The 24,970-nt window shown below is 54.6% G+C and overlaps 1 protein-coding gene across 1 annotated transcript in view; it reads right to left on the bottom strand.

Annotated features, from left to right (window-relative positions):
* Positions 1-21,189: 21,189 nt before the first annotated feature.
* The window catches only part of LOC123022485 (rano class II histocompatibility antigen, B alpha chain-like), a 19,549-nt gene continuing 15,768 nt past the window's right edge, over positions 21,190-24,970 (bottom strand). Inside the window, exons 4-7 of the mRNA XM_044428184.1 lie at positions 23,366-23,568; positions 22,795-22,908; positions 22,307-22,330; positions 21,190-21,749 (exon numbers count right to left, since the gene is read on the bottom strand). Coding sequence (XP_044284119.1) covers positions 21,736-21,749; positions 22,307-22,330; positions 22,795-22,908; positions 23,366-23,568 — 355 coding nt within the window. The 3' untranslated portion in view covers positions 21,190-21,735. The remainder of the gene's footprint in view (positions 21,750-22,306; positions 22,331-22,794; positions 22,909-23,365; positions 23,569-24,970) is intronic.

The following is a 24,970-nucleotide window of genomic DNA, read 5'->3' as shown; positions in this document are numbered from 1 at the left end:
CACCCTGACTATGAGCCAGCAAGGTGACATGGCTGCAAGAGCGGCAAATGCTGTTTTAGGCTGCATCGATAAAAGTTTCCAAACCACACGAAGGATCAGTTTCAATTTCCTCAGCTCTGGTGAGGCCTAGTTTGGAGCGCTGCATCCAGTTCTGGGCTCCAGCGTTTAAGGAACAGGAACAGCGAGGCAGAAGGGGCCTCCAGGCCATCTAGTCTGACCCTGGCTCCAGCCAGCTCTGCTCAAAGAAACATAGAAATGGAGCGAGGCAGAAGGGGTCACCCGGGCCATCTAGTCTGACCCTGGCTCCAGCCAGCTCTGCTCAGAGAAACATAGAAACAGAGAGAGGCAGAAGGGGCCTCCTGGGCCATCTAGTGTGACCGTGGCTCCAGCTGGCTCTGCTCATAGAAACAGAGGAACAGAGCGAGTCAGAAGGGGTCTCCTGGGCCATCTAGTCTGACCCTGGCTCCAGCCGGCTCTGCTCATAGAAACACAGAAACAGCGAGGCAGAAGGGGTCACCTGGGCCATCTAGTCTGACCCCAGCTCCAGCCGGCTCTAATCAAGGAAGATGCAGAGAAGCTGGGAAGGGCTCACGGGAGGGCGAGGAGGATTATCCAGGGGCTGGAGGCAGAGCCCTGTCAGGAGTGGCTGAGAGACTTGGGCATGTTCAGCCTGGAGAAGAGGAGCGTGGGGGGGGGTGCACAAGATTCATCTGTATGTACCTCAAGGGCTGTCGCAGGATCTCCTCCATCATCCCCGAGTTCAGGACACGGACCGACAGGCGCAAGTGACAGGAAGCCGGACTGGCTGGACGTCAGGGGAAACTTCCTGACCGGGAGCAGCAGGACAAGGGAACATGTGACCCAGGTTGTTGTTGTAGGCGAGATTTTACGAACGAGACCAGAGACTGGTTGGAATTATCGAGAGAGATTTATTTTTACCTGCCGGCAGGGACCATGCACTCGTGAGAGTGTGGTAGCAGGCAGAGGGGAGACATTTGATTTTTATACTCTTTTACACTTATGCTTGAATGACAGCGAACAATAGGGGAACAGCAGAAAACAATGGGGGGACAACAGAGAAACAATAGGGGAGAGCACATTTTGCCCATTTATCATGCAAAAGCAAGCAAGCGTGGGTACAAGGGCATAATGTCTGCGGCGATACTGGTAATGCTGGAGCGAAGCCTGCTTTGTTATCAGCTTAGCATAGCGTGCACATCCGTGTTCGTGTTCTTGTTCTTCATGAGAACAGGAACACTCTGACCATGCTTCTAACTCGTGATGAGCTGTGCCCTGGCTACGTGTATGATCATGCCTGATCATGAGGGGGGTTACAACAGTTGTGGCGGGCTCTCCCCCTCCGCAGAGGCCTTCAGGCGGCAGCTGGACCGCCATCTGCAAGGGATGGTTTGGTGGGGGGTACCGAGCTGGACCGGGGCTGGACCCGATGGCCTTTCGCCTTCTCCGGTTCTGTGCTCAGAAACAGGCCGTGCTTCTTCATTTTGTGCAGACTTCCACCTCCAAGATGAGCTGTGCTGTGTATTTTTCCGTAAAGGATAAGAAAATTTATGCTACTTGCTGAATGTATGCAAACAGCCCCAGTTGTGCAGGAACGACATCCTTGCAGTGTGACTTGCTCAAACCCTGCTTGAGCCGCCAGGTTCATTTCCAACTGGCACAAATTTCATTGATTCATGGAGGAGCAGGGTCAGAAAGGGCCAAGGAGGCCATCTAGTCCACCCCCTGCTCATGCAGGACACCACATTACCCCTTCCCGTTCAGACAGCGGCCCCATTTCGCCTTGAATGCCTCCCGACTGGGAGAGCCCCCACCTCTCCAGGCAGCTGCTCCCACGGTCTTGTTGCTCTGACTGTGAGGAACCTCCTCCTGCAACTTGAGCCGAGTATTCCGTGTCCGACACTCGGGGACGGATGAGAACGGATCCTGACCTTCCTCTGCGGCAGCCCAGGGGGCATGCAGAGCGCCGCCACATCCCTCGTGGGCTTCGCTTCTCTTGTCTGAGCGTGCCCAGTTCTCCCGGCTGCTCCTTCCAGCGCCCAGATCATCTTTGTTGCCCCCGCCGGACCCTTTCGACATCACCTGCATCTTTCTCATACCTTGGTGCCCAGAGCTGAGCACATTATTCCAGGTGAGTGTCTGACTAGTGCAGAGAAAATGGGAACTAGTTCCTCTCATACTCTGGAAGTGATGCTTCTCCGGATGCAGCCCAAAAGAGCATTTGCCTTTTCTGCAGCCGTGTCACATTGTAGGCTCATGTTTAGCCTGCCGGCAACAATTCCTCCGAGATCTTTTTCTTTCTCAGTGCTGTTGAGGAAATTATTTGCATCTTGCCTTGCTGCATTTGGGCTGGTCCCCCTTGGCGAAGGACTCGGTAGGAGTCCCTTAATGCTTTAAAAGTAAAACAACCCGCAGCGCAAGGGCGGTGTGCAAGGGGAGGTGTGTGAAGGGGCTAATTGTTTTACACTAAGGCAAATGAATCCTTCCAGCACTTCTTCTGTTTGCTGCAGCAGCTCAGAGAAAGATGAGCAGCCCTCCCAAAACGCCACTGGTCACAAATAAACGTGTTTTCAGGCACGTGGGAACATTCTCCCCTCTGTTTGGCGACATCAAGCGCCTCCCCAGCCGACCGCCTGGCCTGAGCCCCATCTCAGCCACGAGGAGGCTGACTGGGGGATGCCCCTGACCCACCGGGTCCCTGTGCAGAAGGGCCAGGCTGGGAGCAAGGACCCCCGAGCCCCTGCTCTCGCTCACAGGCTTCCCGGATGCCCTGTGAGCCTAGCTGGCTGGCAAGCGGCCCCCCATCAAGGGGGAGGGCTGACGCCCATGAGGAGACCTACCCGCCGGTCCTGGGCCGCCACCGCCTTCTTCCTCTTCAACCGGCTGCCGGCCGAGTCGCGCCCCTTCAGCCGCCGCCATGGGGAGAACTTGCCCTTGTCCAGGGGGTCATAGCCCTGCAGGGAGAGGCGCAAGAGACAGGCAGCTCCAGCCCCCCAGCTCCTGCCTCGGCCGGCCTCTCACCCCCCACCCCCTGTCCAGCCTCACCCGCAGCCTGTCCCCCTCGGGGGTCCCCACTGGCCCCTTCCCCTCACCAGCCTCTCCACACGCTCCTTGTGCTGCTGCTCCAGGGAGACACTGTCCACGGCGCCCCGCTGCCCGGGATCCAGGGCAATCAGCTCAGCCGGGATCTGCGGGGAGAAAGGCAGGCCGCCTGGTGGAAGGACCAGGGCAGCTCCCCCCTCCCCCTGTGGGGGTGTCCTGACCACGCAGATGTGTCCCGGGAGACGCAGCGGTGGCCTCGGCTCGGAGGAAGGGCCAGGCCACCCACAGCTACTGGCCCCAGGGATCTCCGGATGCCTGCCTCTGCACCCAGTTGCTGGGGAACGGGGGCTGGAGATGTTGAGGATCCCAGGCCCTGCGCGGATCCCGGAAGGCCGGGCCAGGTGGACCCCCTCAGTGGAGCGAGCTTCGGGCTCCTCGGATGGTCTCATGATACGGAGTGGGGCTGCTGAGGAGGACAGCACCGTGGGCGAGGTGGAGGAATGCGAGCAAGCTGTGACCACAGCCACCCTCCGGCGTGCTCTCCCGCCCCATCTGATCCGTACCCCTGCAGCTGCCCCATGCTGGGAATGAGACCCTTGCCCCGAACGGGAAGGGCCAGTGCAGGGAAAGGACGCCAACCCCGGGGGGCAGGGGGGTCCGTGCAGCTCCACCCCTGGCTTAACGCACAGTGCCGGGGCAGGCAGCCAGTTTCCCGGGCAGCTTGTCCAGGGGCTGGAACGGGAGGTGGTTGAGGCCCCACCGGTGGGGGTGTTCAAGGACAGGCTGGACATGCACATGGCGGGCATGTTGTGAGCAGAGCTGGCTGGAGCAGGGGTCAGACTAGATGGCCCGGAGGCCTCTCTGCCTCGCCCTGTTTCTATCTTCATTGGAATCCCCGGGAGCATGTGCCACAGCAATGGCCTGCACAGCAGCTTGCTTGCAGATGCACGGGGTCCTTTCCGGTGCCACCAACATGGGCAGAAGTCCTGCAGCGACCCCACTTGCACGGCAGGGGGTAGTGGCCCTCCAGGCCCTGGTCTTCGGTTGAGCTCCGCCGATCAACCCGCTCGTGGCTCCAGAAAAAGCCTCCCGAGTCTGGGGAGGCGCTGCCGCTCAGGTGCTCAGGAAACAGGTCATGGGGCAGGCGGCCACCCCGAGCGAGACCACCCCCCGTGAGCCAAGGACGCCTGACGGCTTCTGCTGCAGGCAGATGGAGCTGCACTCAGGGAAAACCTTCCCAGTTCAAAGCCCCCCATTCCCAGCATGGGCCAAATTATCCTGTGCCCAGGAGCCTGGCAAAGACGGGCTCCCACCCCACAAAATCCACTCGGCGGACTCCTGTCGGCGTTCCAAGTTTATTGCCCATGGTGTGGCTTGCTCTGCCACTAGGGCTGGCAACGTTCAGGCGGAAACAAGAGCGGGAACAGCCGGGGCAGGGAAGGAGGGGCTGGGGGGCCGTTTCAGTGGGTGAGCAGGAGGTCCGAATCCATCCATCTCCAAAACTTCCCAACATGAGGCACAGTGATGTTGTGCGCAAACATTAAAAATAAAAAATAAAAAACTGGCCGGCATAAGCAGCTAGATCTCATTGAGGGAATCGGCTTAGATCTGGGCTGCACAAGACTGGGGAAAGTCACAATTGCGAGGTCCTGACACCAAGCTCCTTCTTTTGCAGGTGTGGGGAATTTGCCCCATCTTCCATAGTGCCCCCAGCTGAAGTGGGGCTGCCTGGAGTCACGTGCAGAGTGCTACCCGGTGGGAAGCTGAGTTTTGTGGGTCCGCTCCCCGGCCCACTGCACGCCTGCAAGCTCTCCGTGGGGGCCGATCTGGCATTTCAGCAGTGGGAATGGCGCAGCCCCCGCAGGCCATGTCCAGACAGATGCAGCGCGGAGGCGAAGCCGGAGAACCAGCCAGGTGGTCCGGAAAGCTGCCCCACGCTCTGCATTCGGCTCAGGGGCTCTGCCAACACTTCTGAGGGGCTGCCGGGGCAGAAGCAGGCACACGGTTCGGGGAGGGAGGGCTTCTCAGCTGCCCCCCCCCCCACTCACAACGGGGCATTTGCAGCCAGGCGACACACAATCAGAGATTGCCCCCAAAGAGGGAACAGGGGCTCCCCCTGAAAGCACCGCAAATGGAGGGGGGTGAAAGAGACCTTGGGGGGGCAGCAGAAGGAGCTGGCAGTGGCCAGCCTCTTCCCTCCGTCCGGGGGCTCCAAGAGACCCGACACGAGCTGCAGGCCTAGCTCACTCCAGTTTCTGGGGAGAGAAGAGAGGGTGGGGGCCTCCCGGACATGGGGAGTGGGGGTCCCGGGGGGCCGCTGGAAGGGAGCAGAACACACGGGCCGGTCGTGCAGCTGGCTGGCTGGGAGCCCTGGGGCTGGCCGGGGTCAGCAACCCGCGGGGAAGCCGTGGGGCAGGGCTTGCAGCAGGAGCCGGGGGTGCCACCACCCCCTCCTCATGACCTCAAGAGGCCGGGGCCCCCCAGAGGAGACTCTCCCCACAGCCTGGATCAGTCCTCGGGCCTGAGGGCAACCATCTGCCCCCGAAGCGATGGAGGAGCCAGCCAGCCAGCCAGCCACCCCTGTGGGGCCCTCTGGGCCCCACCACCACCTTGGGCAGGGGCCAGGAGACCTCATGAAGGGCTGGGACCTTCAGGCCCTCCGGCTTCTCACTCTCCCTCCCTCATCACAGCTACTGCGGGTTGGGGCAGATGGGAATTGCAGTCCGGCAGCATGTGCAGGCACAGAAGGTGCCCGACACTGTAGTTTCTCCTCACGTTGGGGGAGGCTTGGGGAATGCAGAGGGGTCGGGGTGCCTGTGCCAGGGCCCAGAGAGCCGGGATGCGAGGGGGGCACCCAGGTCCCAGCCGCCCCACCTTGAACGCCCTGCCAGGGCAGCCCAGCAGGCGGGATGGTGCCCCGGGGAACATGGCTGCCGCACTGTGTCCTTCGGCCCCGGCAGCCCCCATTCCTCAGTCTGCCCTGAGTGTCCTTCTGCTCAACTCTTGGAGGGGTGACTTTCTCCACTGGGCAGAGCGGAGATGGAAGGGTTGTCAGCACTGGCAAGGTGCCTTGTTGGAGAGCTTGTGGCAGAGATTGGCTGGACGGGGATGGGGAGGCATTGGAGGAATTCCCAAGGTGGAGAGCTGGAATCTTAGAAACTGTTTGAGGAAGGGATCCCGTGTGGCTTGCATGCTCTTGTGGTGGGTTCGTACCCAGTGTCAGGCTCAAACAATTTTGAGGAACTGGGGTTCAGGCTGGATGAGTCCTGGGTAAGAGAGCAGCACCCCTTTCCGTTTCTTCCCTGACTCTTGATGGGAGGAGGAAGCATTGGAGGTAGGGCTGGGATTCGTAATGCAGCTGGGGAATCCCAGCAGAGAGGTGCAGCCATGCATCAAAACCCTCCACTCAGGCACGAGTGCAGTGACCTTGCCAAGAGACGGCTGCTTGCATGGCCGGACCTGGGAATTCTTGTTGGGGGCCGTCTTCATCTCCTTGACTCTGCACAGCACATGCAGCTTCTCCTTGCCCTGAGCACGCTTGCAAGAGCAAATCTGCAGCTGCAGGAGGCAGGGACGGGGCCATGTGCCATGCACAACCATGATGGGCACACAGCAGTCTGAGAGAGACCATGCAAAGCGAGTCACATCTGCAGGGGAACTATTTCAACCATTCCTAATCTTCTCCCTCTGAAGTCTGAGCACCAATGGTGGAAAATGCCACTCTCCATGTGGGTTTGTGGTGGGGCAGTGGGTGGTCCAGGGATCTGCCCACCAGACTGCACAGCCTTTCTGGGCTTCCAGCCATAGACGTGTCTCCTAGGCTTCATCCTGGGATGTTCACCCCATGCAAGGGATGGAGTCCCTGCCAGGGTCCAACAATTTCCAGTGTGTGAATTGATTCCTGATTGCAAGGAAAAATATATGGCCACACACCCCAGTACAACTACAAATGTGCCTTCCAGGCTGTGGGCTGCCTTGACAGTGCATCTGAGGAACTTTGCTAACTTTGGAGAATGAAGGGCGCCAACAAGACATGCTTGGCAGGAAAGCACTCCATGCTGCCTCTCACACCAGAGTCATGCCCCTACCAGTACTAACACAGTTAATAACTGTACTAGTAATAGGAAAGACAACAGTAATGAATAAAATGTAAAGAGTAGAGACGGGAGCAGGAGTCCATGTGCTGTTTCTCATGCTTTCGTCAGACACAGAGCATTGCCTGAGGTGTCCAGAAGATCAGCGTCCAAACAAGGCCCGGGTTCAGTGCATCCCCAAGGTCATCACCTTCCTCTCCTATGAAGAATATTTGGGGTCCTTCCTCACTGGCATGGCCCTACTCTTCTCCATCGCCACAGTAGGCATACAGGGGATCTTCAGAAAATTCCAGGAGACTCCAATAGTCAAGGCCAACAACCGAGACCTCTCCTACATTCTGCTTGTCTCCCTCCCACTTTGCTTCTTGTCCTCTTTCCTCTTCATTGGCCAGCCAAGAAGCATCACCTGCCTCCTGCGACAAGCAGCCTTCAGCATCATCTTCTCAGTGGCCATCTCTTCTCTCCTGGCCAAAACAGTCACTGTGGTGCTGGCCTTCCTGGCCACCAAGCCAGGCAACAGGGCAAGGAACTGGATGGGGAGGAGTTTGGCCAACTCCATTGTCTGCTGCTGCTCCAGTGTCCAAGCGGTCCTCTCCACCATCTGGCTGGGGGCTGCTCCCCCATTCCCTGACTCTGACATGCACTCCCAGGCTGGACTGATCGTCCTGCAGTGCAGCGAAGGCTCTGTGGCCATGTTCTACGCTGCCCTCGGCTACATGGGCTTCCTGGCTGCCGTCTGCTTCACGGTGGCCTTCCTGGCCAGGAAGCTGCCCGGGGCCTTCAACAAGGCCAAGCTGATCACCTTCAGCAAGCAGGTCTTCTGCAGTGTCTGGGTGTCCTTCGTGCCCACCTACCTGAGCACCAGGGGCAAGTACATGGTGGCCGTGAAGGTCTTCTCCATCTTGACTTGCAGTGCTGGGCTGCATCTTCCTGCTCAAGTGCTACATCATTCTATGCAGGCCTGACCTGAATACCAAGAAGCACCTCATGATCAAAAGCAAAGTATAAAAAAAATTTTTCTTCATCAATAGCTCAAAACTCCAACTTTTCTGTACTAGCCAGTGATAAGTTTTGGGCATATGGACAGTGTCAGATTGAACCAATTGGAACAAAAATAATCCTTTGTACTTTTCATTTCTTGGGATGAATAAAAGCTCCATTTTATACCCAGGGAAGCATCATGCACGGAATCTTCCCCTGTTAATCGCCTTTGCTCAGCTTGGTGTTTCGTCTTTTTTTGTTTCTATAAATAGCTTCTGATCTCAGTCTTCGAAATTTCCATTTTATTCTTTGAAGTTTGGCAGACAAATCATGTTTTCCCAGAACTTGACAGGGAACCGCCAATGCAGCTTGGAAATCCCACCAGACACCCAAGCTGGGGGAAAGTGCCGTGTATTAAAGGGGTAAAAATAGAGGTGGGGGGCTCGTGAGCATCCTGGCTGAAAGGATGAAAGAGGGTCAAAGAGGGGAAGGGATGGGAAGGGATAGGAAGGGCAGCTTAACAGTAGCCACAGCTCAGAGTATGTGGCCAGTCAGGAACATGTGGCTCTCAGGGCTGATCAGTCCATAGGGCAGGAAGCAGGAGTCCCCCATCCCATCGTCAGCTCTCCAGAAAGAGCTTCCAGCTCTCAGGGGCTTTTCTGTAATACGTGAAATGGAGAGGTGCATCATTATTCTCCAGGCACACAGGGATGCCCCCTTCGATGCAGTGAAAAACGGAGCAACACAAAACAAAGACCCCAGCAATAGAAGCAAAGGATTCAGCCTGTGATCAAATCATCCCCATTCAACCAACATTGTAAAACCTATCATCCAAGAGAAGCCATGATATGGTCACAGAGGCAGTGTATGTGTGCGTGTGTGGGCGGGGGAAGCACAAGGAATTGAGATTAGCTTTGGACACGGGTCTGGTGTCTTTCTGTCCTTTCAAGGGACTGCTGTTGGAGGTCCCCCTGGCCAGGCAGAGAAGACACAGTGTTCAGAAAATCAAGCTCCCGTGCAGAATCCGTCATGAATCGCGTGCCTCCCTTGTTGCCACGTCAACTCACCCATAATTACTGTGCTATTATGGCCACTCCGCTCGGCAGTTTCTCATATTCACCTTACTCAAGAACAACTTACCTGCTAAAATATCCCCATTCTTACCCTCATCATCAACTCCACTCCTGTGTTCATCACTAGAAATCTAGAAATTTCTCTGTATGTGCGCTGGCAGTTTTTGGTCTGTTTGTGCTGGGTGTTTGCCATGTGGAAGAGATTGTGTGAGTTGGTGGATTGGCCAGGGATGCCCCTGGATGCTGCACGGTGGGTGAGAGCTTTGAGAGGCTTGACCGGTGTGAGTGGATATTTCGTGCACGAGGGAGAGAGAGTGAAAGAAAGAGGGAGAGGGATGCAGCCACTTAACGTTTGAAAAAGGGGGCAAAAATGAGAAGAAAGGGGGTTGCCTTGCCTGCTAGCATCCGCTGGTGATGCGAAGGAAACATGCGCTCCATCCCTTGTTTGGCCAGACTGACTCAGGGAGATGCTCTGGCAGGAAGGTATCACCTTCTTATGAACGTGCTAGTGCGCACACAGAGCAACTGAGCATGTGCAAAGCATAAAGCATCCCTGGGAGTTAGTTCCGCTCTGCTTCCAGCCACAGGTGGAGGCGGACTTGGGCGGGCACCCGAAACGAATCTTGGAGGGATTGTGCAAATGAGCACGGCAGTTGCTGGACACGGAAGGGGATCCTCTGAGACTTCATAGCTTATATTGCCTTATGGAGAAGATTTGTATGGAGGGAGGATTGATTCAAAACAAAAGTCCCTTTCAACAAGCTCAGTGAGTGGTTGGGGGAATTGCTTTTAGGGAAGGGAGCCGGTCAGGCTAGAGTTGGGGCAGGGTGTGGGCCACCATCCAGCCACCTTGGCTGAGAGTGGCCTTCCTTCCAGCATCCTGCCTCTTTTATTTGCCCGCATGCGGGCAATTCTGGCTGCACAGCTGGGCAGCGTCAGCAACTTGGGCCTCTCCCCCTCAGCTCTGTTAAAAGTGGGCTTTAGTCTGGTTCAGGTCAACATCAAACACTGAACGATAGTCATGGAGGCCACAGAGACCTGGGTAGCAGGAGTGAATGTTGTGTTAGCTAGAGGCACTGCTGCCCCACACCGTATTTTGCTCCACAGCTGATTGAGTACAGAGCAAGGTGGGCTGGGGGTTGCCCTGGTCTGAGCCAGCAGGTCTTTCTTCTCTCTCATGGTGAGTCATCTCCACCAAGTGAAAATGGACAAGTAACTCCTTCATCCACCGGTTCCACATCCATGAAAAAAAAAGAGGCTGGAGGGTGAAAGGGAGCCTCATGGCCCCATGCTACCCTCAGTCTGCCAGGACCACGAGTTGCTGGGGAACATGGGTGCTGTTGCTATCATGCAGTGCTTGTGAGTTTCCCAGGGAAACTCCAGGAACTTGCTCCTCACACACCAGCTGATCCAACAGGTGAAAATTTCTACCACCAGCCTTCCCAATGGGCTTATCTCCGGATATATTGGACTGTATTACGCAGAATGCTCTGCCAGGCAGACGTTCAGCAGGTCAATATGTCCCTCCTCACTGCTGAATACCTTGCGTCCCAGCTGAACTTCTGCCTGACATCATGATGTTGGAAGGATTCTTGCCAAAGGCCCCTTGGAGGTCGTGAGCCTGGGGCAACCATTCCTCCAGAGGGGCTGCAGGGGCAGGAGGGCAGGGGCAGCTTCTCCCCACTCTCACCCCCCCTTCCCTGCAGCCCCCGGCTTCTTTGGCGGGGCTCCTCCCCCTTCAGCTGGGTCAGCTTGTCCAGCAAGGAGAGCAGAGAGGAGGAACGCTTCCCTGGCTGAACTTCCACCTTCCACATAGCTGCGGAGAGCCCCACACACAGACCTTCTCTCCCTGCATCCCATCCCTCCTCTCCTCCCCCACAAACCATCCGGGGAGCAGCCAATTCACCCCCTGGCAGAGGACCCCAAACCATGGATAGGGGTCACATTCCAAGAATCCCTGTGCAAGGATGGAATGGTGGGGAGGGGGTCCTGGGGGTCCCACCAGTCTCTTCACTCAGGCTCACCCCTCTCCCCAAATCCCTCTTGCCCCTTTCACCCCATCAGAGACCCACAGCTTTATCCTCAGGGAAAAGGAGAACAAGCAAAAGCAGACTCCAAAAGCGGCTTCGACCTCAGAAGTGAAACTGCTTCTTGTATTAAGCTTTGGTGGGTTGGGCAAAGCCCATGAGGGAGTGCAGAAAAGCACCAATGAGGATTTCCCCTTGTGCAGCGTCTCCAGTCTCTTGATGGAAGGAGCCAGGTTTTATGTGTTGGGGTGGTGAAGCAAGACCACCCCCCCGAGTTCCTCCTCCTGCCAGGCTGGCTGAGACCTTGTCAGAGAAGTGAACCCAGGGCCACTTGCATCCATAGCAGGTGCTACTCTCTTCCCGCCTTTCTCCCCAAAGGAGAGCATGCATCTGAAGCTCCCTGAGGTGGCCAGGTTGGACTAGGACTGTAGCCCTCCAAAACAGATGACCGCTCATCTGTTTGGATGCTCCTCGGGAGCAGAGGCTTCCTCCATCTGGAGAATGGAGCGGCTGCGGTGCCTCAGGCATCTTCACTTGTGAGTGCCAGCTCAGCCCAGGCCACGTCCGGCTTCCTGCCTCTGGTGGAGGACAGGGCGATTCAGGCTCTGCCTCCCTTTTCTGGACACATGGGAGGGGGGTCCCCCATCCTGAGAGCCCCTCTGTTCCATCGCAAGAGCTCAGCCAATCCCGCAGCATCCGGCTGCGGGGCCTATGTGACCTCACAGACCCACTCGGCCAATGGCGAGAGAGCGCTTGCTCACCTGGGCAGCGGCCACTTCAAAGGGAAACACGCATCTGTCTGGGAGGTGACTGTCCATGCGGGTCAAGAGGATGGAAGGACAGAGGGGTGGACGGGAAGGAGGAATTGGTGGCAAGCAGCACCTTGGCCAGGTTAGGGCGGGTAGAGCCACACCCATCATCCCCGGGAAGGATGATGGCTCCAGCAGAGGGGATCATGCAGGGGCCACCCAGAGGATGCCAGGCTGAGATGGCCCTAAGTTTGTCTTGCTGTTCCCACAATTGTGTTGTGCTGGTTTGTTTTCAAGATTGGGTTTAAATGTGATTTTAAGTCTGGTTTTATGCAAACTGCCGAGGGATGCTTGAATATCCGTTGGCGTGCAAAGCCCTGGCAGACAGACCCTGCTCGTTCAGTGTGCACGGGTTCCTGAAGACCTAAAAACCCAGAAGAAAATTTTTGAGTATTTTTGCAGAAAAACTGAGAGTCCAGGAGTGGTGGGAGAATGGAACACAACAGATAAGTTAAGCACAGCTGTATCATCCAGAGAGAGAATGGAATGTGACGAAAGGGCAAGTGTTCAAGACAAGGACCAGCACATTCTGTGTGTCAGACCTGCTCAGAGTTTTCATTGTTCAATCCAGACAGACTATGCTGATAGAGTCAACTCTAAGGCATAAAATGACTGGGCTTTCCAGCTCCCGTGTGTGCCAGGACATGGCTGCAAGTGGTCACCCACAGTCCCGATGGATCACCGAGGGGGTCTATTGGCCTTGAGATTGAGTGTTGCAGGAATGCCAGTGTGAATGATCTTGTTGCTGGTGACTGCTGAGCTTGTATTCTTATACTACTACGTTCTTTACATCATGGAATGAATGTTACATGCATAGTGTTTAAAACCAGATCTGGCAGTCAGTCTCTCTGTGAGGAGGGCTTTCCTTGGAAAGCTGAGAGTCTCCTCTTTACTGATTCAAGGACCACTTTATTATGGTCACATAATTTGGCATCAGGAAAAGGATCATAAAAGAGACTATGTCTTCAGGAATACCAGCCTGGTGGAGAGAGGACTGAAAGAAAACCACAATGGATGTACACCTCTGGCTGAGGGGAATTCTTAGGTCTTGGCTCGAACTAAGGTTGTTGTAAAGCATACAGAACGTCCTAGGCTATTTGGATTAGAGAGCTGGTACTGAACCGAAAGACAAGTTCAATTTTGGATAAGGAAATTATGAGATGGTGCAGAATTTTGGGACCAGATAAATCTTGATACGAATAATGGCACTCTTTGGGAAAAAGAGCAAGGGAAGTGAGGATATGGTATATGGAAATCCCTTCAAGATTAAGAAGTGACAGATGATAGACTTCAAAGAACAACTATCCCAGGATTGGGGGATAGAAGGGACTGGTTGTTTAGGATGAGAGGAAAAGCAGTAACTAATACGAAGGAACAAGCTGCTTATGAAGAGGCAGACAAATACATGAACTCAGAAATAAGAAACCCTTGTGAAAATGTAACGGACTGTATGTTTAAAAGTGCAGGACTGTGTTTTGGATGAGCAAATATTAAAAATACAGTGCAACACTTAAGGATGATAATACTACTACTGCATGATAATCTGGAAGCAACATACAGAGTTTGGAAAGAAGAATGTGCCAAAGGAGAAGTTTTAGAGGAAAGGATGACTAACTTGAGAATATAAACACACAATTGCACAGAGAATTGATGCAAAAAAAAAAAAAAAAGGACAGAATGTGAGACATGGAGAAGAAATATAGAATCTTAATAGCAGAGACAGAACAGTTAGAAGAATAGATGGAGAAGATTAATGAGCTGGAGATTAAAAACCTAGCCTTACAGGAATTACTTATAAAGGGAAGCAAAAGCCAGTGAAGGTGGGAGCCCACCGTGGACTGTGGAGTCCGACAGAAGGCTGCCTCGAGCCCCAGTCTCTGGGAATGCACAAGGCAGAGATAAGGAAGGAAGGCAACAGCAATGATGTCAGGCACAGGGGGTGCCTGCTGTCTTTGCCACCCCCTCCCTCCTCCCTCTTCCCATGGCTATTGCAGGGACCCGCATGGGAGCAGTGGGATTCCCAAGCACACTGCTGCGTGTGTGTCAGAGCTTCTGCCAGGGCTCAGGAGCATAAATGCAGCAATCTGGCCACGTTCGGCACAAGATGGATTCCCTGAGCATTGTAGGGCAGGGGAGGGGGCTGCGGCTGGTGGCTTGGCCCATTTCCAAGTGAATGCCCTTTCCTCCCCCCCTTGAGGCCATTCATCTCAATGGGCCCCCTGGAGGGAGAAATGCCCCCCCCAGAGGAAATGTAGGGTACACAGCACAGCGTAGCAAGGAGCACTGCACCAATTCCAAGCTTCGGGCACACGGATGAGCCTCGAGCGGGGAAGCCCAAAGAAGGTCGTCCGATGCCCTGCTTTATTTTGAACATTGTATTCTCCTTTGTGTTCGGGTCTCAGCACCACAATGTGGCAATTTGCCGAGGAAGGTGCAGCCCAGCAGACTAGTGCCCGAGACCAAGATGGAGAAGAGCTGCACGGCCACCATGTACTTACCGCTGGTGCTCAGGTATGAGGGAGCGAAGGACACCCAGACGCTGCAGAAGACCAGCATGCTGAAGGTGATCAGCTTGGCCTTGTTGAAGGCTCCGGGCAGCTTCCTGGCCAGGAAGGCCATGTACCTGAGTTTGGGCTAGAACATAGCCATGGATCCTTCATTGCACTGCAGGACCATCTCCCCAGCCTGGGAGGCTTCAGCGAATGAGGCGGCATAGAAGCCTTCTAAAAAAATAAATACTAAATAAATTTTCGATCAAGAGCAAAACAAGGATGGCACACTCTTTACACTTTCACTGGCTCGCTTCTTGCAGTGCCTTGGCCTGGCCTGCTCTGGATCCCTTCCCTCCTGTCACTATGACAACAAGAGCCGTCACCCTGGCCAGTCGCTCCCCTATCTCCACTCTGTTTGTCCTGGCCCGCCTGCCAGCGACCGCCTCGCCAGTTCTTTTCCAACCACACATGTTTCGGCTTTCTTTCCTCTCTTCCATCTCTCTCACTCCCTCGCCCTCTGCGTCCTCCCCCCGTCTCCTTCCTCTGCCTCTCCTTTATACGCCCTCCTCCTGCACCACTCCACCCAGCCCATTTGCTCCTGCCACGTCCGCAATCATGTACAGCTGTGTGCTCCCTCGCGTCTCCTGGCTGTTGTCTTCTCACAAGTTGTTCTCCCCACACAGATTCCCAGCCTTGCTGTGCTATCTTCAGACCTGCTGTGGTAGGTCCCATGAAAAGTGGGGAGCCTGTCTGCCTCCTCACAGGGTGTGTTTTCAGTCAGATTCGTCCTGAGATTTCCTCCACCTGCGCTCAATCGTATCCCAGCCTGCTCCATGGCCTGCAACTCAGGCATATATAGCAGTGCCAAGCGGACTCTGCTGGGAGAGAGTGGTCACTTGGGAGCAATCGTGTCAATTGCCCTGGTTATCTCGCTATTCCACAAATCGAGCAGGACATCAACAGGAGTGCAAGTTTTACCTACCAGAAAATCACCCAGAGCCTTCACGATTCCACCTGAATCCATCTGGCTCCAGGTTGGACCACCTTAATAGTCCCTGCACCCTTCTGGAGGAAGAGATCAGCCCCAAGCTCAAACATCACGAGGAAGTGGTCTGACCATGACAAAGGGGTTCAGGTCAAAAGTCTCCCTTCCAGTCCACCCACTTCCTGCCCCATCGAGAAGCCAGGTCTAGCATGTGACTTCTCTCATGGGTTGGGCCACTGGCACGTTGAGGCAGTCCCAGGGCTGCCCTGGAAGCCATGAAGTCCTGTCCCGCCCTGGGCCAACAGTCTGTCCCACCCTGGGCCCTCAACACCAGCTCCAAGATGATCTCTGTCAGCTCTGGTAGGGAGTCTGCTGGGCTGGAGGGTGCCTGGTACACCAGCAGAGTCCCTAATCTGTCTGACTCACCCTACACCAGGTACAAACACTCTAGGCCTGGTCTCGAAGGAACAGGAAGCCTCGTGAGGGGATAGAGGCTTGGTAAACCAGGCTGACCCCCCTCCCCTTTCCTTTGTGTGTGGCCGGTGTTGCACGAGATACCCAGATGGGCATAATTGCGCGAGGGAGACATGTCCCCCTTCCCCTGCACAGGTTTCGGTAATGCATTCCAGGTTGGCCCCCTCATCTATGATCAAATCCTGTTTAAGGGATGTTTATTATTGACCAACCTGGCCTTTTACAGCAACACCATCAGGCCTGAAGGATGGAAGATATTTCTACCAGGAACCTGCTGGGTTAGAGAAAAAGCAGAAGAGGGAATTAATATCAAACATTGGACCCTCCCTCTCCTATACTGGTCTGTTAGATCCCCAGCACCATACCTTCCCCTGCCCATCTCCACCCCAGTGGCGGCACCTGCATGCTCCTCAGGTAAATCCACCCTGAATTAAAACCGGATCATGAAACACCGTCGCACAAGACCACCAAAAAAAATGACCAGAGCCCCTCACCCAGCCCAGCCCTGAATGGCCCCAAATGATGATGCACTTAGGCCCTCTCCTTCTGGCCACTACCCAGCAAGGAGAGGGCTCCAGTGTGGCCTGCCTCAGTCATCTCCTGCCTGTCCTGCCCAACACACCACAGCTGCAGTGGCGATCGGTGGCAAGGATGGCAGGCCCGTCCGCTTGGAGATGGTCTCGGGGCGAGGGTGAGGCAGGAGGCAAAGTCCTTGCAGCTGGACATGCTTCTCTTTCCCTGGGCCTGCCCCCCAAGTTCCTAAGCTGCACCCCAGTGCCCCCTTACCTTTTCTGCTCCTCAAGTAGACAGAGAGCCACACAGCCAAAAATATCACACCCAGCAGGCCCTCCACAACACCCATCTACACTTTGCTCCGTGCGGCAGCGTGGCCAGGTCCTGCGCTCCACACATCCCACAGGTAACACTGACATGTGAGTCAAGCCAGCATGGATGAACTAACATGGAAAAGAGTTAACACTGAGGAAGCAGATGAAATTATGAATTATTCCAATTCCAGAGGAATAAAAACAGCATCTCAATCCCACAAGAACTTAAATAGAAAACCTAATTCAAAATTTGAAAAGGAAATGCCCCAGGTTTGAGGGTTTTACAGCTCATTTCTGTAGGACATGTGAGGCTGAAGTGGTACTGCATCACTAAAAAATGTTCAGTTCAGGGGAGATGAAGCACCTGAATCTCGGAAATTAGTGAGAGGATTAGCTATTCCGAACCTAGCATTTGATTGATGGGGCACCGCCTTCCATTTATCGACCAATCAGCTTGCAAGATTGTTGTCAACTGTCATATGATTCATTTGAATAAGTGACGGTATAGGAAACTCATCTTTTTTAGCCATAAATTCAGGCACTTTAATAATGAAAATTCTAGGAGAAGAAATATGAAACAGTATGTCAATTAGATTGAGGATTGTACATGAATAATCATATCTGAGTCTATGCTGGAGAAAAATGGGAAAAAAAATGGGCACCTATTTCCCGATGTGGAGGAACTGTGAAATTATTAAGAAATTTTGGAGGCTGGTTTTTAAGAAGCTTAGCCAGAAATTGAACTTTAAAACTGAAGCAGATCCTAAAAAGCATTATTGTTAATTTTTTACAAAAAGAAATGGAAAGGAACTATAAAAAACTAATAATAAATTTGGAATCATCAGCAAAAATAATAATAGCAAAGAATAGGTAGGAGACATGGGATCTTCATTGAATGGTATAAAGAAATTTGGAATATAGCTGTTAATGCGAAGTGATGTGGGATTAGGGTGAAAAAGGCCTGAGAAAGAATCATTTAAATTGTCTATGGATTTTGTTTATTGAATTCGAACTAATGTTAGGGAAGAGTATTAAAACTTTGGCTGACTCTGCTAAGCTGCAAAAATGTGAATTTCACACCACTTCCCTGATGTATCTCGGGTATCGAATGTCTCAGAATGGGTTACAGATGGATCCTGAGAAAGTGCATACTGTACTGTCATGGCAACCGCCTCTCACGAAAACTGAGCTGCAAAATTTTGGGGTTTTGCTAACTTCTGTTGCCAATGTATAGCTCACGTCTCTCGTTTGACAGCCCCTTTGACTGACCTTTTGAAAGAGAAGAGACGGCGATTGAACTGGTCTCCTGAGGCAGCAGAGGCTTTTGCCGCCTCAAAACGCCATTTTGCTTCAGGAAACAATCTAATCCACCCCGATATGTCTGTTCCTTTTGTGCTACAAACCGACGCTTCTGACAGAGCGATAGGGGCAGTTCTTTTGCAACAAGGAAGAGGGGACCAGCAGCAACCTCAGGACTGTGGCATTTTACTCCAACAAACTCACAAGTTCAGAACTACACTATTTGGGAGTAGGAACTGTTGGCAATAAAAGCGGCCGTGGAAGAATGGAGACAATTGTTGGAAGGGCCTCTCACCCGTCCTCATTCAAACTGACTTCATTCAAATGAACTTCGTCCATTTTCCCTCTGCTAAGATCCTCAACCAAAGACAAGCACGTTGGGCATTGTTCTTCGCAAGTTTTCGTTTCCGCATATGGTAAGGGAGGCAGGTACTCTGCCTTCTGTTTACAATGGTTTATTGTTATATAACCAAGCTGCATACTTTCCATTGCCGCTTAGAGAACAAGTATTGCAACAATGCCATGATTCCCACTCTGCAGGACATTTCGGGGTTTGTAAGACTTTGCATGCGGTAAGCAGGGACTTTTGGTGGCCTTGCATGTGCACAATTTCAAGACTTACATTCTCTCATGCCCCAAACTTGCCAATGGGCCAAACGCCTGCCTGGCAGACCCTCAGGGTTGCTACAACCTCTGGGTACCCCTCCTGGCCCCTGGCACACAGTTTCCCTGGATTTCATCACGGATTTGCCCCCCTCTAGGAGCTTCATCAGCATATTGGTCGTCACAGACTTATTCACCAAAATGGCTCACGTTATTCCTTTTACAGGACTACCCAAAGCTAAAACCACGGCCTCTCTTTTTGAATCTTATATTTATAGACTACATGGGTGACCCCTTGCATTAATTTCTGACAGGGGCACTCAGTCCACCTCCTGGTTCTCGAGGAAGCTCCTTGTAGTGGCAAGCACTTGAGACATTTCATGACCTTCTTTATCCAGGCTGCTCGTCCCTAAGAACAAGTCTGTCTTGGAAAGCTTCTTTACCAACCCCCTTGTCCCACTCAGAGCAGATATCTAAGGGGTTTCTGGGGAGCTCCTTCTCTCATTCTCCCACCAAGTGAAGGACACATGCGCTCAGTTCGGTGCCCAGCCTGCTTGCCGCGGGTTCCCAAGTACCTTCCTGGCTGTTCCAAGGAGATGATGTGCAAGATCCAGGATGGCTTGCCCTGATCTCGCAGGCTCTGATCTGCAGGAAGCAACGGCCAGCAAAGCACCTGCAAGATCCAGGTCAAAGGGGGAACCACGAAGGCACCCTGCTGATCTCGCCTTCAGCCTCCCAGGCCAGCTCCTGAGCCCCCAGGCTGAGGGACGCAACCCCCATGATGGAGAGAAGGAAACCAGTCATTGTGCCCTCCCAAAGGTTTTGAATGCACCCCGGAGCATGTACAGAGTGCCCAGGATGAGTTGCCCTGCTGCTTTGAGCAAGCAGGAGTGGCATGAAGTGTCCGTGCTCTGAGCAGAGAAACAGCACAGCTGAGGGACCCATCCTGCCAGGGAGGGACCCCTCCCAGAAGGAGAGCATTCCTGCCAGGAGGAGGAGCTCTGCACCGTGGCTGGAGGGGCGCTTTGCAACACGTCGTCCAGGGTGGCGTCAGCCTGCTCACCCCCCCCTCGGTCCCCTAGGGCCGGCTCCGGCCCTCTCGCTGCGTCTGTGCGGGTCCTGGCTGAGGCGCAGAGGGGAGATGGGCTCGGGGTGCCGTGCCCAGGCAGAGCCCAGTCCAGCCTGAGCAGCAGGAGCATGAAGAGGACCGAGAGGCCTGGCTCCAGGGGACACATGTGCAGTGGGTCCCTCTGCGTGAGTCCCCTGCGGGCCCTTGCAGAGAGCCCTTGACCGACTGCCCTTCCCTGCCCCACTCCCTTGCGCAGCCTCTCCGTGGGGCGGAAGTGCCAGTATTGCTGGTGAGGGTCCCCATGCAGCCTGTTCACTGTGGGAGGGGCTGTGCTGAGGGGCTGTGATCCCTTCAGGCAAGCACCCAGGGGGCCAAGCGGATCCGCCCTTGGGGCAAGAATAGCTGCAGCACAGCAGCCGCCCTTTCCCCGCCTGGGGTGTCTGTGGGCTTGGTGCCCCCTGCCCGGCCCCACTGCACCCATCCCCCGTCTCCCCTCAGCATCCACAGCCTCTAACCCTCAGCCACCCTCACTTCTGCCTGTGAAGATTTCGGTGCTTTGCTGCCATTCTGAGGTCACACCCCGCATAATTTTGTTCGTCCAATTCCGAGTTGTGCCCCCCTCAGGGGGGAGCTCCTGGTTGCCAGGACCGCCCAATCCCACTCTGGTGCCCCCAGGGGCCATTCACGTGTCACACGGCGACGAATCCATTTGGAAAGAATGAAATGTTTCCGGGGAGACACTACCAGTCCCAAACGTCCAGGATTGGTCCCATGACCCACAGCATGTGCCTACGCCATTCGTCCAGTGCACTTTCTCAGGGCCCCACGCCCCCCGAGGGAGTTGGGGGGACTCTGGCAATGACCCCAGGTGGGACAATCGAACAAGACGTCCCTGCCAGAGTTCAGCTCCGGTTCCCCCTGCAAAACAGGCCAATCAGCCACTCAGCAGCCAGCAGTGTCTCCCCATCGGTCCAGCAGAGTGGGGCTGAGGACAATTCAGGGCAGACTGGATGATCTTACTACCCCCAGTGCCCTACCAACAGGAACGCTGCAGCACAGCTCAGCTGCAGAGGAGGGTACGGGGCAAGGGAGGCCTCACAGCTTCATCCCCTCCAGGAAGGGATTCACTTGCCACCCCAATTTCCCCAGGGGACGTGTGGGACTCCCAGATGCAGTGGGGCAGGGCCCAGTGGGGAGGACGGCAAAAGGCAAGGAGAGCGGCCTTTGGACAGCGCCAGACCCCACTCCATGCACCCCACCTGCGGCACTGACGGGCAGCCACTCCAATGGCCCCAGGCTGGGCGGGACTTTCGGCATGCCCAGCAGGGGCTCTACCGCCGTGCTACAGCCCCCCTCTGAACAGAACATCCTTCCATTGTTCAAGTCATCAAACTACTTTTCTGATCATTCTTCATTCAGGCAAGAACAGAATTTATTGGTGCGAAGTCAGCCTGCAAGTGCGAGCGAAGCTTTCAGGATTCCAAGCCCTGGAATTGCAGCAGCTCCGGGTGAAGCGGAAGCTGGCCAGGAGTGACTCAGTGCTGCCCCTTCAGAGGGCACCTGTTGGGTCCAGCGGGTGAGGAAGGGAACATGGCCTCTCTTACCCTTGATCAGGAACATGGGACTCCACAGGATGAATACCAACCAAGCCAAAAATTCTGGCTCTTGAGGCGAAATCCAGAGAAGATGGGCAGGCGTGTTCTGGGCGCCTGGCAGGATGAGTCCCACCCCTTCACCCCCCACCCACCCAAGCAAAAGCAGGCAGGAAATCAGGGAAAGCCAGGTGGTCTTTGCAGGAGCAGCTTCAGCTGCGGTTCTCCTCCTCGTGCCAATCCGCAGCTTCCAGCCCCTTCACCTTCGCGTCCCGCAAGGACAGAATCGAAAAGCTGAGCTCCAGCAGGAAGAATGGAAGTGTCTTCCTCTCCACCTGTGCCCTGGTGGACTAGCCGATAAGTGCTGCAGGGAAGTGTAGGAAAAGGAGACAGGGAAGTTGCAGAAGGAACAAAAAAATTGGGAATGAAAATGCAGCCTTGGAACATGCAGGAAGGAAAGAGGGTGGGAAGGCTGACTTGTTGGGGAAGTTTGCACCCAGCCCCCTCCCTTTGCAGCCCCTCAGGCCTCCCCTAGATTGATGGCCCTCCAGCACGGCCTGCGAATGCAGCCAGAGGAGGGGATGCTGCCCACTCACGCCCCTCCCAGGGAACTTCTCCTGCCCCCCAAAGCCGCCCTATTCCCCAGAGAGACCCCAGAGGGAGGCTCAGGAAGAGCCTCTGGGCAGGATTAAGCCTGTCCACTGAGGCCCAGTTCGGAGGGTGGGACACTCTTTCCAACCCTACCCCCAACTGCAGCCCCGCCCCCCAGAGCCAGACATGTCCCTGCAAAGGTGCAAGAAGAGCCCCAAGACACCTGGGGGCCCCTTCTGACAAGGGTCCCCCACTCTGCACAAGGATCTCAGGAGAGGCAGGATGGAAAAGGGGACCAGTGATGTGGGAGGAGGTGGGGAGGGGCCGTACCTGCAGGTGGCTGGACAGGAGACGCTGGATGGTGAGAGAGAGAGAGAGAGAGAGAGAGAGAGAGTGTAATGCATGGAGGGAGGGGCTGATTCCCGAGCACCAAAGCAACACCCTCCCCTCCTGCACCCAGAATGGCTACTCAAAGCAAAATCTGAAGAAGCCTTTCCATGGCTCAGAAAAATCTCCCATTTTTGCAAAAGACAAACTGCCTTCCCAGGAAAGCTGCTGCACTGAGACGGCCAGTGATTTGGAGGGAAGATTTAAGCCAAGCCCCTCACGGAGGCCTCCTGGTCTACAGGGTAACAGTCTGGTCTACAGTGGGGACCCCCATCCTGTGTCCCTCGATACCCAAAAGAACTGGTGTAGGAGCCCCGCTTCCATAGAAAGGGACAGCACTGAATCCCGGCATCTCTGAGGGGGCTGGAAACACTTCTCTTCCCCTGGACCTACCCCCCCAAGTCCTAAATGACCCTCCAATTCCCCCTTACCTTTCTTGCTCCTCAGGTAGAGGGAGAGCCCCACGGCCAGGTAGACCACGCCCAGCAGGGCCCCCACGACCCCCGTCCACACTTTGCTCCTGGCCGACTCAGAAGTCCGTGGCTCTGGGGAAAGAGAAGGGGGGTCTCACATGGGAGCAGGATCGGGGCCAGGCTGGGCCTCTCATCCCCAGGGACTGACCGGGGGCCAAGTCCATGCGCAGCAGAGGGGGATGGGGAATTTCCGGGCCCACAGCTGATATCTAGGGTGCTGGCTCAGTCTGCGAGGTCTGCATGGCTGCGCTTCAGTCCCTCATGGGGAGGGCAGCCCCAGACGGGAGTACTGTGAGGGGGGAAGTGGGGGGCTGGACGCAGCTCCAGAGGGAACAAAAAGGGGGAAGTGGGGCTGCCAACATCGCTTCCTGGGGAGAGACTTTCAGCCACCCACATCACTGCTGCTCCCTTCAAAGAGGCCACCCTTCCCCCACCCACCTTAGGCCCCTACTTTCCTTCCCCCAATCCACCCACAGAACCACCCAGTGCCCAGGAGCGCCCCACAGAGGGAAGGGGAGGAGGGCCGTACCCCACTGCACGGTGATGGGCGTCTCCAGGCTGGCGTGCTCCACCTGGCAGGCGTAGACGTCTCTGCGCTGGGGGGTGTCCTCCAGCATCACCTGGGTCTGGTACGTCCAGTCCCCATTGTGCAGCTCCTCCCCGTAGAAGACCCCCTCCGTCGCCCGTCGCCCGTTCTTCAGCCAGCGGACCTCGATCTCCCGGGGGTAGAAGCTGGCCGCAGTGCAGAGCAGCAGGGTGCGGGGGGAGAGGGGGTCGTCCTTGGTGGGGGAGATGGTGACCGCGGGCTGGACTGGAGGAGAGGAGGGGGAGGTGTGAGCGGCTTGAGGAGAGTGGGGAGGGAAGAGGAAGAGTAGAGAGGGATAGGGAAGAGGAGGGGGACCCCCGGGGTAGAGCGAGGGGTGGAGAAGGGGGAGGGGGAGTCATCTCCCTCTCCCAAAACAGTGTATTCCCAGGAAGCTGATGGGGGCAGTCGTGGGAGGGGGAACCAGAAAATGCTGAGCCCCAAAACAGGGAGCCAGCCTAGAAACAAGCGATGTTTGGTTGAACTAACACGATGGAGGCAGAAAGAGGCCGGAGGAAAACCCAAGTCTGAATGCCTTTGCGGAAGCAGATAAATCTATTATCATGTATTCCAATTCCAGAGGAACGAAAACAGCATCTGAATTACACAAGAACTGAAACAGAAACCCTGATTCAGAATTTTAAAAGGAAAAGCCCCAGGGTATGAGGGTTTTGCAGTGCATCTCTGCTGGACATGTGAGGCTGAAGTGGCTCCGCATCACTAAAAAATGTTCAATTAAGGGGAGATGAAGCAACTGCACCTCGGAAATTAGTGAGAGGAGTAGCTATTCCAAAATCACGGTTTGATTGATGGGTCACCACCTTCCATGAATCAACCAATCAGATTGCAAGATTGTTGACCACTGTCCTGCGATTCATTTTAATATATGATAGTTATGAAAATTCATGTATTTTAGCCCAAAGATTGGGCACTTTTACAATGAAAGACAGGCGAAAATATGAAAGCTTATGTCAGTTAGAAAAAGTGGAAACCTATTTCCCTATGTGGAGCAATTATGAAAATATGAAGAAATTTTGGAGAAGGGTTTTTAAGACGACTAGCAAGAAATTGAACTTTAAAACTGAAGCAGGTCCTAAAATTCATTGTTGTTAATATTTTACAAATAGAAATCGAAATAGACCATCAAATATTAATAATAAATTTAGCAACATCAGCAAAAATTATAACAGCAAAGAACAGGACGGAGAAACTATACCATTCCGTAAATGGTATAAAAAAATTTGGGGTATAGCTGTTAATGCTAAGATGAAATAGGATTTTGCTGAGAAACAGGACTGAGAGAGAATGATTTTAATGCTCTATGGATTTTGTTTACTGAATACGTATTAATGCAAGGGAAGGGTATTAAACCTTCGGCTGATTCAGTGAATGCAGTTCTGGATGGAAGGGGGGATTCCTGAAGGGGCAGAGAGTGAAAGCTACAAGCGAAGAAGAGGAAAGAGACAGAGGCACAAATATTCTGCAGCCACGGTCCCGGGGGCAGGATGCACAGCTTGTGCTTTGTTCTTAATATAATGGGGGGGGGGGGGG

Source organism: Varanus komodoensis, unplaced genomic scaffold (genome assembly GCF_004798865.1).
Source record: "Varanus komodoensis strain SLA01 unplaced genomic scaffold, ASM479886v1 scaffold199, whole genome shotgun sequence".
NCBI lineage: Eukaryota > Metazoa > Chordata > Lepidosauria > Squamata > Varanidae > Varanus > Varanus komodoensis.
This window is presented reverse-complemented; position numbering and strand designations above follow the sequence as displayed.